At 47.4% G+C, this 15151-nt stretch overlaps 1 protein-coding gene across 1 annotated transcript in view; it reads right to left on the minus strand.

The window, feature by feature from the left end:
- Positions 1-15151, minus strand: part of pyroxd2 (pyridine nucleotide-disulphide oxidoreductase domain 2) — a 70436-nt gene that overhangs the window by 17368 nt on the left and 37917 nt on the right. Inside the window, exons 9-10 of the mRNA XM_073027044.1 lie at positions 6828-6969; positions 3416-3550 (exon numbers count right to left, since the gene is read on the minus strand). Of these exons, the coding sequence (XP_072883145.1) occupies positions 3416-3550; positions 6828-6969 (277 nt within the window). The remainder of the gene's footprint in view (positions 1-3415; positions 3551-6827; positions 6970-15151) is intronic.

The following is a 15151-nucleotide window of genomic DNA, read 5'->3' on the forward strand; positions in this document are numbered from 1 at the left end:
AGGAGGGAGAGGGACATTCCCCCACCTCAGTGGTGTGGTGTTAAGGAGGGAGAGGGACATTCCCCCACCTCAGTGGTGTGGTGTTAAGGAGGGAGAGGGGCATTTCCCCACCTCAGTGGTGTGGTGTTAAGGAGGGAGAGGGACATTCCCCCACCTCAGTGGTGTGGTGTTAAGGAGGGAGAGGGACATTTCCCCACCTCACTGGTGTGGTGTTAAGGAGGGAGAGGGACATTTCCCCACCTCAGTGGTGAGGTGTTAAGGAGGGAGAGGGACACTACCCCATCTCAATGATGTGGTGTTAAGGAGGGAGAGGGACACTACCCCATCTCACTGGTGTGGTGTTAAGGAGGGAGAGGGACACTACCCCATCTCACTGGTGTGGTGTTAAGGAGGGAGAGGGACACTACCCCATCTCACTGGTGTGGTGTTAAGGAGGGAGAGGGACACTACCCCATCTCACTGGTGTGGTGTTAAGGAGGGAGAGGGACACTACCCCATCTCAGTGATGTGGTGTTAAGGAGGGAGAGGGACACTACCCCACCTCACTGGTGTGGTGTTAAGGAGGGAGAGGGACACTACCCCATTTCACTGGTGTGGTGTTAAGGAGGGAGAGGGACACTACCCCATCTCACTGGTGTGGTGTTAAGGAGGGAGAGGGACACTACCCCATCTCACTGGTGTGGTGTTAAGGAGGGAGAGGGACATTCCCCCACCTCACTGGTGTGGTGTTAAGGAGGGAGAGGGACATTCCCCCATCTCACTGGTGTGGTGTTAAGGAGGGAGAGGGACACTACCCCATCTCAGTGATGTGGTGTTAAGGAGGGAGAGGGACACTACCCCACCTCACTGGTGTGTTGTTAAGGAGGGAGAGGGACACTACCCCACCTCAATGATGTGGTGTTAAGGAGGAAGAGGGACACTACCCCATCTCAGTGATGTGGTGTTAAGGAGGGAGAGGGACACTACCCCACCTCAGTGGTGTGGTGTTAAGGAGGGAGAGGGACACTACCCCACCTCACTGGTGTGTTGTTAAGGAGGGAGAGGGACACTACCCCACCTCAATGATGTGGTGTTAAGGAGGGAGAGGGACACTACCCCATCTCAGTGATGTGGTGTTAAGGAGGGAGAGGGACACTACCCCACCTCAATGATGTGGTGTTAAGGAGGGAGAGGGACACTACCCCATCTCAGTGATGTGGTGTTAAGGAGGGAGAGGGACACTACCCCATTTCACTGGTGTGGTGTTAAGGAGGTGAGAGGGACACTACCCCACCTCACTGGTGTGGTGTTAAGGAGGGAGAGGGACACTACCCCATTTCACTGGTGTGGTGTTAAGGAGGGAGAGGGACACTACCCCATCTCACTGGTGTGGTGTTAAGGAGGGAGAGGGACACTACCCCATCTCAGTGATGTGGTGTTAAGGAGGGAGAGGGACACTACCCCATCTCAGTGGTGTGGTGTTAAGGAGGGAGAGGGACACTACCCCATCTCAGTGATGTGGTGTTAAGGAGGGAGAGGGACATTCCCCCATCTCACCTGCGGTGTTAAGGAGGGAGAGGGACACTACCCCATCTCACTGGTGTGGTGTTAAGGAGGGAGAGGGACACTACCCCATCTCAGTGATGTGGTGTTAAGGAGGGAGAGGGACATTCCCCCATCTCACCTGCGGTGTTAAGGAGGGAGAGGGACACTACCCCACCTCAGTGGTGTGGTGTTAAGGAGGGAGAGGGACACTACCCCATCTCACTGGTGTGGTGTTAAGGAGGGAGAGGGACATTCCCCCATCTCACCTGCGGTGTTAAGGAGGGAGAGGGACACTACCCCATCTCAGTGATGTGGTGTTAAGGAGGGAGAGGGACACTACCCCATCTCACTGGTGTGGTGTTAAGGAGGGAGAGGGACACTACCCCACCTCAGTGGTGTGGTGTTAAGGAGGGAGAGGGACACTACCCCACCTCAGTGGTGTGGTGTTAAGGAGGGAGAGGGACACTACCCCACCTCACTGGTGTGTTGTTAAGGAGGGAGAGGGACACTACCCCACCTCACTGGTGTGGTGTTAAGGAGGGAGAGGGACATTCCCCCATCTCACCTGCGGTGTTAAGGACGGAGAGGGACACTACCCCATCTCAGTGATGTGGTGTTAAGGACGGAGAGGGACACTACCCCATTTCACTGGTGTGGTGTTAAGGAGGGAGAGGGACATTACCCCATCTCACTGGTGTGGTGTTAAGGAGGGAGAGGGACACTACCCCATCTCAGTGATGTGGTGTTAAGGAGGGAGAGGGACACTACCCCACCTCACTGGTGTGGTGTTAAGGACGGAGAGGGACATTCCCCCATCTCACCTGCGGTGTTAAGGAGGGAGAGGGACACTACCCCATCTCAGTGATGTGGTGTTAAGGAGGGAGAGGGACACTACCCCATCTCACTGGTGTGGTGTTAAGGAGGGAGAGGGACACTACCCCATCTCAGTGGTGTGGTGTTAAGGAGGGAGAGGGACACTACCCCACCTCACTGGTGTGTTGTTAAGGAGGGAGAGGGACACTACCCCATCTCACTGGTGTGGTGTTAAGGAGGGAGAGGGACACTACCCCACCTCACTGGTGTGTTGTTAAGGAGGGAGAGGGACACTACCCCATCTCACTGGTGTGGTGTTAAGGAGGGAGAGGGACACTACTCCACCTCACTGGTGTGGTGTTAAGGAGGGAGAGGGACACTACCCCATCTCACTGGTGTGGTGTTAAGGAGGGAGAGGGACACTACCCCACCTCAGTGGTGTGGTGTTAAGGAGGGAGAGGGACACTACCCCACCTCACTGGTGTGTTGTTAAGGAGGGAGAGGGACACTACCCCATCTCACTGGTGTGGTGTTAAGGAGGGAGAGGGACACTACCCCACCTCACTGGTGTGGTGTTAAGGAGGGAGAGGGACATTCCCTCATCTCACTGGTGTGGTGTTAAGGAGGGAGAGGGACACTACCCCACCTCACTGGTGTGGTGTTAAGGAGGGAGAGGGACACTACCCCATCTCAGTGATGTGGTGTTAAGGAGGGAGAGGGACACTACCCCATCTCACTGGTGTGGTGTTAAGGAGGGAGAGGGACACTACCCCACCTCAGTGGTGTGGTGTTAAGGAGGGAGAGGGACACTACCCCACCTCAATGATGTGGTGTTAAGGAGGGAGAGGGACACTACCCCATCTCAGTGATGTGGTGTTAAGGAGGGAGAGGGACACTACCCCACCTCACTGGTGTGTTGTTAAGGAGGGAGAGGGACACTACCCCACCTCACTGGTGTGGTGTTAAGGAGGGAGAGGGACACTACCCCATCTCAGTGGTGTGGTGTTAAGGAGGGAGAGGGACACTACCCCATCTCAGTGATGTGGTGTTGAGGGAGAGGGACACTACCCCATCTCACCTGTGGTGTCAGCTTGAGGAAGGTCACATGAGGAGTGGCATTGGACAAAACCACTTTGCTTCTGATCTCTGTCCTGTCCTGTAGTACCACGCCCTGGGCAGTCCCATTCTGATCCACCAGAATCGAGCGCACTGGCTAATTACCAAGGGGGTCGAGAGGAGAGAGAGATGGGGGTGGAGAGAGGGAGAGGAGGCGAGTGAGAGGAGAGAGACAGACAGAGAGGAAAGAGGGGGAGAGAGGAGAGAGAGGAAAGAGGGGGAGAGAAGAGAGAGAGGGAGGGGGAGAGAGGAGCGAGAGGGAGAGAGAGAGGGGGGTGGGGAGAGGGAGAGAGAGAGAGATGGGGGTGGGGAGAGGGAGAGGAGAGAGTGGGAGGGGAGAGAGGAGCAAGAGGGAGGTGGAGAGAGGAGAGGGAGGGAGGGGAAGAGAGGAGCGAGGGAGGGGAAGAGTTGAGAGAGAGGGAGGGGGAGAGAGGAGGGAGAGAGGAGAGAGGAGGAGGAAATGGGACAGAGAGGGAGAGAGACAAGAGGAAGAGAGGAGAGAGAGGGAAGGAGGAGAGAGGGGGAAGGAGGAGGGATAGAGGGAGGAGAGGGGGAGAGAGGGAGAGGGAAGGAGATGGAGAAAGAGGGAGGGAAAGAGGGGGAGGGAGAGAGAGAGAGATCAAGTAAACAGAACATCATAAATTCGTCATCCTGCCTGCCTCACCATTTATGCAAAAGATAAATTATGCAAATATAAAAATATAATATTAAATAAAAGAATTATTATTAAATAAATTAAATACTATAGTAACATAATTGTAATCATTATTTCATCTATTACAATTGTTACATTGTTTTTGTTTATGTATAGTTTTTCATAAACTCTTGTGTTTATTCATCTTTCTGTAAATGGCTGCAGGAAAATAAATCTCAATGCAGAAGATGGTAACATATGTGTATTTTGATAATAAATTTTACTTTGTCTTTTGACATTGATATTAATTTCTTCTCTTCTTCAAATTCTCTCCCCTTGCCTTCCTACTCTCCTTAGAAATTCAGAGGTACTTGTTTCAGTTTAAAGGCAGCAGGTCACAAGGACTAGGCAATCCCTCAGGCTTAGAGTGACCGGTGACCGTCCCTCCCACAACACCGTGAACCTGCCCAATGTTGGAAAAAGTCACAGGCCCAACCTGCGTGGCTACTCATACCCGGTGACAAGAGTCTCCAAAAAGCAATTTCTCCGGAGAGCGACCAGAATAAAGATTGCGTAGAGGGGACTCAGTGTGTTTCCTTTACTCTAAGCATGATTCGTCTTCTCTTGCACAGTGCTTATTTGTCAGCCTTTGTTTATGTACAGTTCACCATAAATTGTATTTTTTTTTCCTGTAAATCCCTGCAAAAAGATGAACGTCAAGGTACAGTAGTATATGGTAACTTACACTTACATACTTTGATTGTAAATTTAATTTGACTTTGACTTCCTAGTCTGTCACCTCAGCCCAATATTCCTCCACGGTCCCCACTCCCTTGATATTCACAAATCTATTGATCCTCGGGCCTGTAAAGATCACGTTTGGACTCATCAGGCTACCATCACCTTGCCGGCTGGCGACTCCCCGACACCACAAGATTAAAGCAGTTCAGCTCCAGTGGGGAGACTTCAGCCCAGAGGATGGGGAACCAGCTTAACCAGACGTGACAGGATTTTACTCTCTCGTCGCCCCACGATAATGTTTCATTAAGTCACCGGAGACGGCTGGAAGCCAAGAAAAGGTGGAGTACCCAAATTCTGTCTCCCATCCCCACCACCTCCCACCAGCACAGAGGGAGGCTATTTGGCCCAGTGTGTCTGTGCTAGCTCATTGAAAGGGTGCTCCGGACAGTTCCTCCTCACTCAACCTGATAGACACCCCATTCACTGATTTCCCTACAGTAGCAGCAGCTTCGTTGCACTGCATGATGCATTGCCACAACTCACCTTCCGGACCACCATCTCCACCAGCTGGAAGGACAGGGGCAGCAAGAGCCCCACCATCCGGAGGCTGCTCTCCAAACCACGCACCATCCTGACTTGGAAATACACCGTCATTTCTTCACCCTCACTGTCGCTCTCTCCCTGACAACACAGTGGCTGTACCCACATCTCAAGCTTTAAGGAGGCAGCTCACCACCAGCCTTTCAAAGACAATTAGAGACGGGTTGCTCACTACCGCCCTCTCAAGGGTAACTGGGAAAAGGCAGCTCATTACCGCCCTCTCAAAGGCAACTAGGGAAAGGCAGCTCACTACCGCCCTCTCAAAGGCAACTAGGGAAAGGCAGCTTACTACCACCCTCTCAAAGGCAACTAGGGAAAGGCAGCTCACTACCGCCCTCTCAAAGGTAACTAGGGAAAGGCAGCTCACTACCACCCTCTCAAAGGCAACTAGGGAAAGGCAGCTCACTACCGCCCTCTCAAAGGCAACTAGGGAAAGGCAGCTCACTACCACCCTCTCAAGGGCAACTGGGAAAGGCAGCTCATTACTGCTCTCTCAAGGGCAACTAGGGAAAGGCAGCTCATTACTGCCCTCTCAAGGGCAACTAGGGAAAGGCAACTTAATACTGCCCTCTCAAGGACAACTAGGGAAAGGCAGCTCACTACCGCCCTCTCAAGGGCAACTAGGGAAAGGCAACTCATTACTGCCCTCTCAAAGGCAACTAGGGAAAGGCAGCTCATTACTGCCCTCTCAAGGACATCTAGGGAAAGGCAGCTCACCACCACCCTCTCATGAGCAACTAGGGATAGGTAATTAAATGTTGACTCAATCTGTGAAGCCCACATCCCTGGATTAAATGAAAAGACCACACCTCCTTCTCCCTTTTCTCCCACGGTCCCTCTTCTCTATTTTTACCATTCCCCATTCTGGTTCTCCTCTCACCCATTCGCTTCTCTTCACCTGCCCATCACCTCCTTCCCTTTCTCCCATGGAACACTGTCCTCTCCTATCAGAATTTTTCTTCCTCAATCTTTTGCCTTTCCACCAATCATCCCCCAGCTTCTCACTCACCCTCCCTTGGTCTCACCTGCCAGCTTGCACTCCTTCCCCTCACCCCCACCTCCTTATTCTGGCTTCCCCCCCCCACTTCCCAGTCCTGATGAAGACTCTCAGCCTGAAACAATGACTCTCCATAGGTGCTACCTGTCCTGCAGAGCTCCTCCTGCATTTTGTCTCCCCGAAGTATTCATCCAATTCTCTGTGGAAAGTTGACCGTGCTTCACTACCAATGTTCCTGCGCGTGAAAACATTCTCACTGCCCCTTCTTGCCCATTTCCTTTGGTTGTTTTTCCAAGCCTGAGTCGGCTGCTCCCAGAATCTCTCTCATCATCCCCCCCCCCACTCCAAACTCCCCACCGAGAGGACATGAGCAGAACCTGTCCATGGGCGGCAGTCTCCTACCTTTTCCGTAAAGATGGAGGCTCCGTGAACTGTAGCTGCGCGGGCGATGGCGTTGGAGAGGGAACCCATCCCGCCTTCCACGTAAGCCCAGGCCCCCTTCACACCCTCCAGCTCCCCCATCACGTGATGGAGCAGAACGTACCTACACTCGGTAAGAGAGAACACCTCATCAAAGTGTAAACTGTGACGGGTCACTTCCCCCTCACTCTCACCACCACCCTCTTCTCGCCACTGCCATTGAGGGGAGGTACGGGAGCCTGCAGGTTGGTGGAGTTGTGTGGAAGGCTGCATAGGTTACAATGGGACATTCACGGGGTGCAGAGCTGGGCTGAGAAGTGGCGGAGGAAGTTCAATCTGCCAACGTGCAACGTGAGACACTTCGGAAAGCCGAGCTTGAAGGCAGAATACAGTTAATGGCAGGATTCTCGACAGTGCGGAGGAACGGGGGATCTTGGGGCTCACGTCGACAGATCCTTCAAAGCTGCCACACAAGCTGGCAGAGTTGTTAAGGAGGGTGTGTCAGCCTTTATTTGTTGAGGGATTTAAAATTGCTTAATGTTATTTTCTGTGCACAAGTGTAAAGGAGAATGGAATAATTGTTACTCCAGCACAAAAAAAACACAATAAATATAAAACATAATATAACATATACATAGATTGATTGTACATCCATAAAGACTGCAAATAAGGCAACTGACAGGACATAATCAAGTAGTTATGGAGTTAGCGGGTGGAGGTGTTGATCAGCCTTACTGCTTGGGGAAAGTACATACCCTTAAGGCTTATGGTCCTGGTCTGGATGTTACATAGCCTCCTCCCTGATGGGTGTGGAATAAACAGTCCATGATCAGGGTGGGTGGGATCCTTCATGATGTTACTGGCCCTTTTCCAGCACTTTTCTGCATATACGATATGTCCTTGATGGTGGGTGGGCTGGTGCCAGTGATGCATTGGGCAGCTTTGACTACCTGCTGCAGAGCCTTCCTGCCCGCCGCAGCGCGGTTTCCGTACCAGGTACTCCGATTGCAACAGCATTCTGTACTATTCTATCTTTTTTTTCCGATTCATAATATGTATCCTCATGAACTCTGTATTTTCCTACGTGAAATTTAATAAAATATTGGATGGATCAAATCCTCCTGATGTTATATCCATTCAAGAAACCTGGTTGTACCACATTTGAACTTGAATTTCCAGCATCTGCAGATTTCCTCGTGTTACCACATTTAAGTTTTTCCTTGCAGGATTATATTGTAATTAGGTGCGATAGGTTCGTTGGTAGAGGGGGAGGTGTTGAGAGTTTTATAAGGAAAGGGACAGGACAGAGATGTGTTAATGCGAATGGAGTGTTTGAGGCACTTGTAGTGTAAGTTTTTGTTTCAACAGGTAGGGGCATTAAAGTGGTAAATTTTTACAACCCTCGACAAAAGCTTTCCATTGATTTGTTGTAGCTCACTTAGCGTTGATTGGTGTGAGAATTCTGATGCACATAGTCCCCTGTGGGTTGTTCACAGAATGACAGTAATGGCTCAATTGTAGAAGGTATTTCACATCTTGTGTGTCTTAATGATGGGTGGGTGTGATATTTAATGTTCATAATAGCTCTGAAACTGCCATAGATACAACTTTAGTTTTGAACATTCTAGCTGGAGTGAGTGAGTGGGATTCAGGGGCGATGAAACATTGGAGAACGATCATTTTCCCATATTTATAAGCTTGGGTTTGGATCTGTGGTCACTTTTAGGAGGTGGAACTTTGGTAAAGCAAATTGGGAGAAGTTTAAGGTTTTCTGGGCTGAATGTTGAGGATGATGCGGATTTCTGCAATGAAAGGTTATGTCATGTTAAGCTGCAGTGGAAGTGATTCCTGGTTAAAAAAAGGGCATTAATAGGAGAAAGGCTGGACCATGGTGGACAGAGTGTATACAGGTAATTGGGGAAAGAAATGAGGTGTTTAGGAAGGTTAAGAAGTATCACTGTCCAAGTGACCTTATTAAGTTTAAAAGGCACAGGCCGTGGTGAGGAAAGTGGTGAAGATTGTAAAATGGGTTTACTGGAGGTCATATTGTGATAGAACTGGAAGGGGTATATTAAACTTGGAGTTGTCTGGGGAATGATTAACAAAAATGGGGGGGGGGGAGTTCATTGGGCTAGTAACATTCCAGTATTGATTAAAGAAAGTAATACGATTGTTACTGAAATAGAGAAGGTTGAGTTACTGGCTCGGTCATTTGATGCAATTCATAATCAAGATAATTTGTGAAGAGGCTAAACAATAAGTTGATAAGTGAATACCCTGACCTGTTGGAAGCCAACTGTAGCAATGATAGTGATGTAGAGTTTTCTTTGTGTGAATTTAAGAAAGCTATTAATAGTATAGGCCAGACGGCTCCAGGAATGTTATTGTATGTTTAGCATATGGCCGACAACTCTCAAGATAATACTAACAGTTTTGAATCGTGTTTGGAGTTCAGGCCATCTTCCTCCTCATGGTTAATGGCAGCAATAGTGCCTATTCTTAAATCTGGAAAATCCCCGTCGGATTTTACTAGTTATAGACCAATATCATTAACGTCCCATTTGTGTAAACTTATGGAACATCTGCTAATGGGGCGGTTGAATTATATTTTGGAAAAAAGAGGTGATGTAGCATTTTACCAGAGTGGATTTCAGGGGGGTAGAAAGACTTTGGATTCAGTTTTGTGCTTGGAAGATGATATTAGGAAAGCACGGGTAAATGAAGATGTAATAGCAGTATTTTGAAATAAAAAAGTATATGATATGTTATGGAGGGAGGGTCTTCTGATTAAATGATGGAAATTAGGAGTGAGAAGAAGGTTATATAATTTTTTTCAGCTTTTAATTTGGACGGTCTATGCAGGTAAGGGCAGGTAAGGTATATTCGAGCTTCTGTGAGAGAGAGAATGGGACCCCACAAGACAGTAATTGTAGCCCTTTATTATTCAATATTATGATTAATATTGTCAACTGTACTTCCTTAGAAGGTTGGCGTCATTCAATGTCTGTAGTGAGATGCTGAAGATGTTCTATAGGTCAGTTGTGGAGAGCGCCCTCTTCTTTGTGGTGGCGTGTTGGGGAGGAAGCATTAAGAAGAGGGACGCCTCACATCTTAATAAGCTGGTAAGGAAGGCGGGCTCTGTTGTGGGCAAAGTACTGGAGAGTTTAACATCGGTAGCTGAGCGAAGGGTGCTGAGTAGGCTACGGTCAATTATGGATAACTCTGAACATCCTCTACATAGCACCATCCAGAGACAGAGAAGCAGTTTCAGCGACAGGTTACTATCGATGCAATGCTCCTCAGACAGGATGAAGAGGTCAATACTCCCCAATGCCATTAGGCTTTACAATTCAACCGCCAGGACTTAAGAACTTTTTAAAAGCTATTATTAATGCTTTTTGAGATAGTGATTTAGATGCATATCATATTTTTTACTGAGTTAAGTATTGTATGTAATTACCGGTAGTTTTGCTACAACAAGTGTATGGGACATTGGAAAAAAAGTTGAATTTCCCCATGGGGATGAATAAAGTATCTATCTATCTATCTATCTAATGATATTTTCTCTGAGATAGGGTACTGGGGCGGGTAAATCACTTTTTGCAGATGATGGAGCTTTGTGGATCAGAGGTAGAAATTCCAATTTAACTGTATATAGGATGCAATTGGCAATTAAGGTCAAACAACGGGCAAATAGATGGGGTTTTAAGATTTCAGGTTATGTTCTACAAAGAGGATCAATAGACCTGCACTTAATTTGAAATTGTACAGTCTAACTCCTGAAGAAATGTCAGTGGTAAGATTTTTTGGCATGTGGCTGGATAATAAGGTGACATGGAAGCACCATATCAGGAAGATAATTGACAAATGTAAAGGGGCATTAACTGTCCTTGGGTGTCTATGTGGGTATTCTTGGGGTGCCACATGTAAATCTCTGTTGACTATTAGTATTTGTTTAATTAGATCTGTATTTGATCATGACTGTGTGGCTCATGGATCAGCTTCAGCTTCGACTTTGAAATGTCTGGATGTGATACGAGCACAGGCTTTAAGATTGTGTTGTGGCGCAGTAAGGTCGTCCCTTATTTCAGCTTTACTGTTTGAAATGACACAATTATCCTTACAGTTGCGGAGGCTGAGGTTGTTGTTAACATAGCGGGTTAATTTGAGGGGGCAGAGGAATGATCACCCTGTTGGAAGACTGTTGGGAACATCACGAGAAGAGAGTTTTCAGTTTTGGGTGGCTGGGTTCCTATCACGCTAGGAATAAGGATTTGCTGGATTATGCAATATGCACTGTAGCTTTTTCAGTAACCCCACCTTGTTTTTTTCCAATGGCTTAGTTGATTTTAGGTTTCATGATTTAATGAAACCAAGGATCTTGATCTGCCTGAGAGTCTGTTGATTCATCAGTATGTTAAAGAAAATTATTGGGATATATTAACCATTTTTACCGATAGATCAAAAGATAATTTAACGGGGAATGTCAGTGTGGCTGTTTTGGTGCCTGAATTACAGGTAACAATAAAGAAATGTCTTTCTAACCATTTATCAATATATACTGTAGAACTGGCTGCCATCATTTTGGGCTTACAGTGGGTGGAGGAAATCTGTCCTTGCACGGTTCGGGGTTTTTTTTTCAGTTTTGACTCAGCTTAAAATGGGTCATTCTAGCAGTAGGTCAGATTTAATGCCGGAAGATCTTCAAACTTCATTTCATATCTGAAGCATTGACCTTCATGTCTGCTCCTTATGGGTTCCTGCACATAGAGGTGTTGAGGGGAATGGGTGGGTTGATTGTTTGGCCAGAAAAGCTGTTAAAGGTTCATCTGTGGATATAGACCTTCCACTTAGAAGCTACGGGGTTGGTGGGGTGAAGAATTAGGGGATTATGACAAGACCTGTGGGATAAAGGGCATAAAGGGAGACACCGTTACAGAATACACAAATCTGTTGGATTGTTCGGAGAGGGAGATACAACAAGAAGGGAAGGAATTATATTGACTTGACTTAGAATTGGGCATACTATGCTTAATTATTCCTCGTATCTCTCGGGCGTGTAGGTGTTGTTATCATTATGAAACAGTTGAACACATTCTTTTACAATGTGAAGCATACGAGGTTGAAAGAAAGCAGGTGCAGGCTGTGCTACTGTCTTTTGGGGTTGACAGTTTTCACTTAAAAACCTTATTAAGCTACGGAAGTGATTTTAATTTAATTCACAATGTTGTCTTCCATCATTTACAATCTATAGGGATTTTGGGGGGGTAATTTAGTATTCATTTTGATAAAGAACTAGTAGGGGTTTTGTTTCCCAATTCTTTATACCACCCTCCAGTCCAGCTGGTGGCGCTAATGTACCTTTAAATGGGACTGCCAATTGCCATTGAAAGTCAGAAGAAGAAGGTCCGACTGCTGGTGAGTCAGGATCCTGGCAAAAACTACACCATCAAGACAAAAGAATTCTCCAAGCAACTCTGCAAAAAGGTTATTGAAAAGCACAAGCCAGGAGATGGATACAAGAAAGTTTCCAAATCACTGAATATCCCTTGGAGTACAGTTAAGTCAATCATCAAAGAATGGAAAGAATATGGCACAGCTGCAAATCTGCCTGGAGCAGACCGTCCTCAAAAACTGAGTGACCGTTCAAGAAGGGGACTAGTGAGGGAGGCCACCAAGAGGCCAATGACAACTCTGGAGGCCAGTGATGTTGTCGGGGTGGAACTGGACTCTCTGACGGTGGTGTCTGAAAAGAAGATGCTGTCCAAGTTGCATGCCATCTTGGACAATGACTCCCATCCACCCCATAATGTACTGGTTAGGCACAGGAGTACGTTCAGCCAGAGACTCATTCCGCCGAGATGCAACACTGAGCGTCATAGGAGAGTCATTCCTGCCTGTGGCCATCAAACTTTACAACTCCTCCCTCGGAGTGTCAGACACCCTGAGCCAATAGGCTGGTCCTGGACTTATTTCCACTTGGCATAATTAACTTATTATTATTTAATTATTTATGGTTTTATATTGCTACATTTCTACACTATTCTTGGTTGGTGTGACTGTAACGAAACCCAATTTCCCTCGGGATCAATAAAGTATGTCTGTCTGTCAGTCTGTTACAAGCTTCAGTGGCTGAGGTGGGAGAGACTGCGTGTACAACAACTGTTGCCCGGGTGCTTCACCAATCACAGCTTTATGGAAGTGGCAAAGAGAAAGCCACTGTTCGGGGGGGGGGGGGGGGGGGGAGAAAAACTCAAATGAAATTTCAGCTGGAGATTGCCCGAAGGCACTTGGGAGACTCTGAGGTCACCTCAAAGAAGGTTCTATGGTCCGATGAAACCAAAATTGAGCTTTTTGACCATCAGACTTAATCGAAAGCATCATCAAAAACACACCATCCCGACGGTGAAGCACGTTGCTGGCTGCATCACGCTGTGGGGATGCTTCACTGCAGCAGGCCCTGGAAGGCTTGTGAAGGTAGAGAGTAAAATGAATGCAGCAAAATACAGGGAAATCCTGGAGGAAAACCTGAAGTGGTCTGCAACAGAACTGCGACTCTGGAGATTTATTATGCAGCAAGACAATCACCCCAAGCATAAAGCCAAAGCTACACAGGAATGGCTTAAAAACAAGGTTAATGTCCTGGAGTGGCCAAGTCAGAGTCCAGACCTCGATCCAATTGAGAATTTGTGGCTGAATTTGAAAAGGGCTGTTCACTCATAATCCACATGCAATCTGACAGAGCTTGAGCAGTTTTGTAAAGAAAAATGGGAAAAAATTGCAGTGTCCAGATGTGCAAAGCTGATAGAGACCTATCCACACAGACTCAAAGTGTAATTGCTGCCAAAGGGGCATCTACTAAATACCGACTTGAAGGGGGTGATTAATTATGCAATCAAGTATTTTGTTTAATAATTATAATAAATTTTGAGCAATCGGTAGAAATTTGTTTTCACTTTGATACAAAAGAGTGTTTTCTGTTGATCAGTGTCAAAAAAAGCCAAATTAAATCCACTGTGATTCAGTGGGTAAAACATGAAAACTTCTGGGGGGAGGGGGGGGTGAATATTTTCTATAGGCACCGTCTCTCAGTAATAATGCAACTGATTCCAGTTCTGAAATATGAGGCGGCTAATGATCCCAGAGCCTCCAGCCCAACTCATCTACCCAGTTAGTTCAATCTGCCCATCTATGACCCATAGTTCTCTCAAGCTCTCCTAACCAAGGCCTTATCCAGATAGCTTTTAAACATTGTGCCCACTTCAGCCAGTGTTCCTGGCAGCTGGTTCCAAATACACACCACCCTTTGCATGAAGAAGCTGCCCCTGATGTCCTTTCGAAATCTCTTGCCTCTGATCTATTTCAAACCTATGCCTCTTGGTTTTAGCACCCCCTCCCTAAGAAAGTGATTATATACTTCCAACTTGTCTATGTCTCTCAAAAACATATACTCCCTCTATCAGGTCACCCTGCAATCTCCTACGTTCGGGGAAGGGAATATAGTCTACACAACCTCTCCTCGTAACTTGGGTCCAAGTCCAACCAACATGCTGGCAAACCCGTTCTAATTTAATAACATTTTCCTACAACAGAGTGAACAAAACCATACCCAATAGTCCAAGTGTAGACCCGCCAACATTCTGTATAACTGCAACATAATTTCCCAACTCAATCCTGACAAAATGTTGACTCTTTATTCCTCTTCATAGATGCTGACTGACCTGCTGAGTTCCTCCAGCACTTTGTGCGTGTTACCCCTAGATTCACTGATTGATGAAGAGCAGTGTGCCAAACACCTTCACCGCCCTGTCTCCCTGTGATGCTGCCTTCAGCAAACTACTCTCTGGTCATCCTGTTCTGTAGGGTCCTGCCATTGTACCAGCTCACAACCAGAATCAGGATAGTTTGATCTCCCAGGGCGCATGGTGCAGGGAGCGTTGTCAGAACCTTAGCAGATAGCACCACCTGGTGGCCAGAGTCGCAAACTGCACCACACCGGTTAGTGACGGTCACTGTTAAACGGAGCAGCAGTGAACCAACATGGACCCTCAGGTCCAATCTCCTCTCCTGCACCAGTTCCCTCAATCCTTCAATTCCTTCATCTTTCAAAATCTATCTTCTTCCTTATTAAATCCCTCCACTGCCCTCTGGGGTAGAGAATTCTGGAGGTTCACACCCTATGCCAGAAGTTCACTTGCACCTCACTGTTAAACATAACTCTGTCCCCTCACTCAAGAGCCTCTCTCCCGGTGGAAGCACCTTTACTCTCTCATGTCACGTCCCCTTTATTCCAGAGGACCTGGGGG

Source organism: Hemitrygon akajei, chromosome 23, assembly GCF_048418815.1.
Source record: "Hemitrygon akajei chromosome 23, sHemAka1.3, whole genome shotgun sequence".
NCBI classification, from domain to species: Eukaryota; Metazoa; Chordata; class Chondrichthyes; order Myliobatiformes; family Dasyatidae; genus Hemitrygon; species Hemitrygon akajei.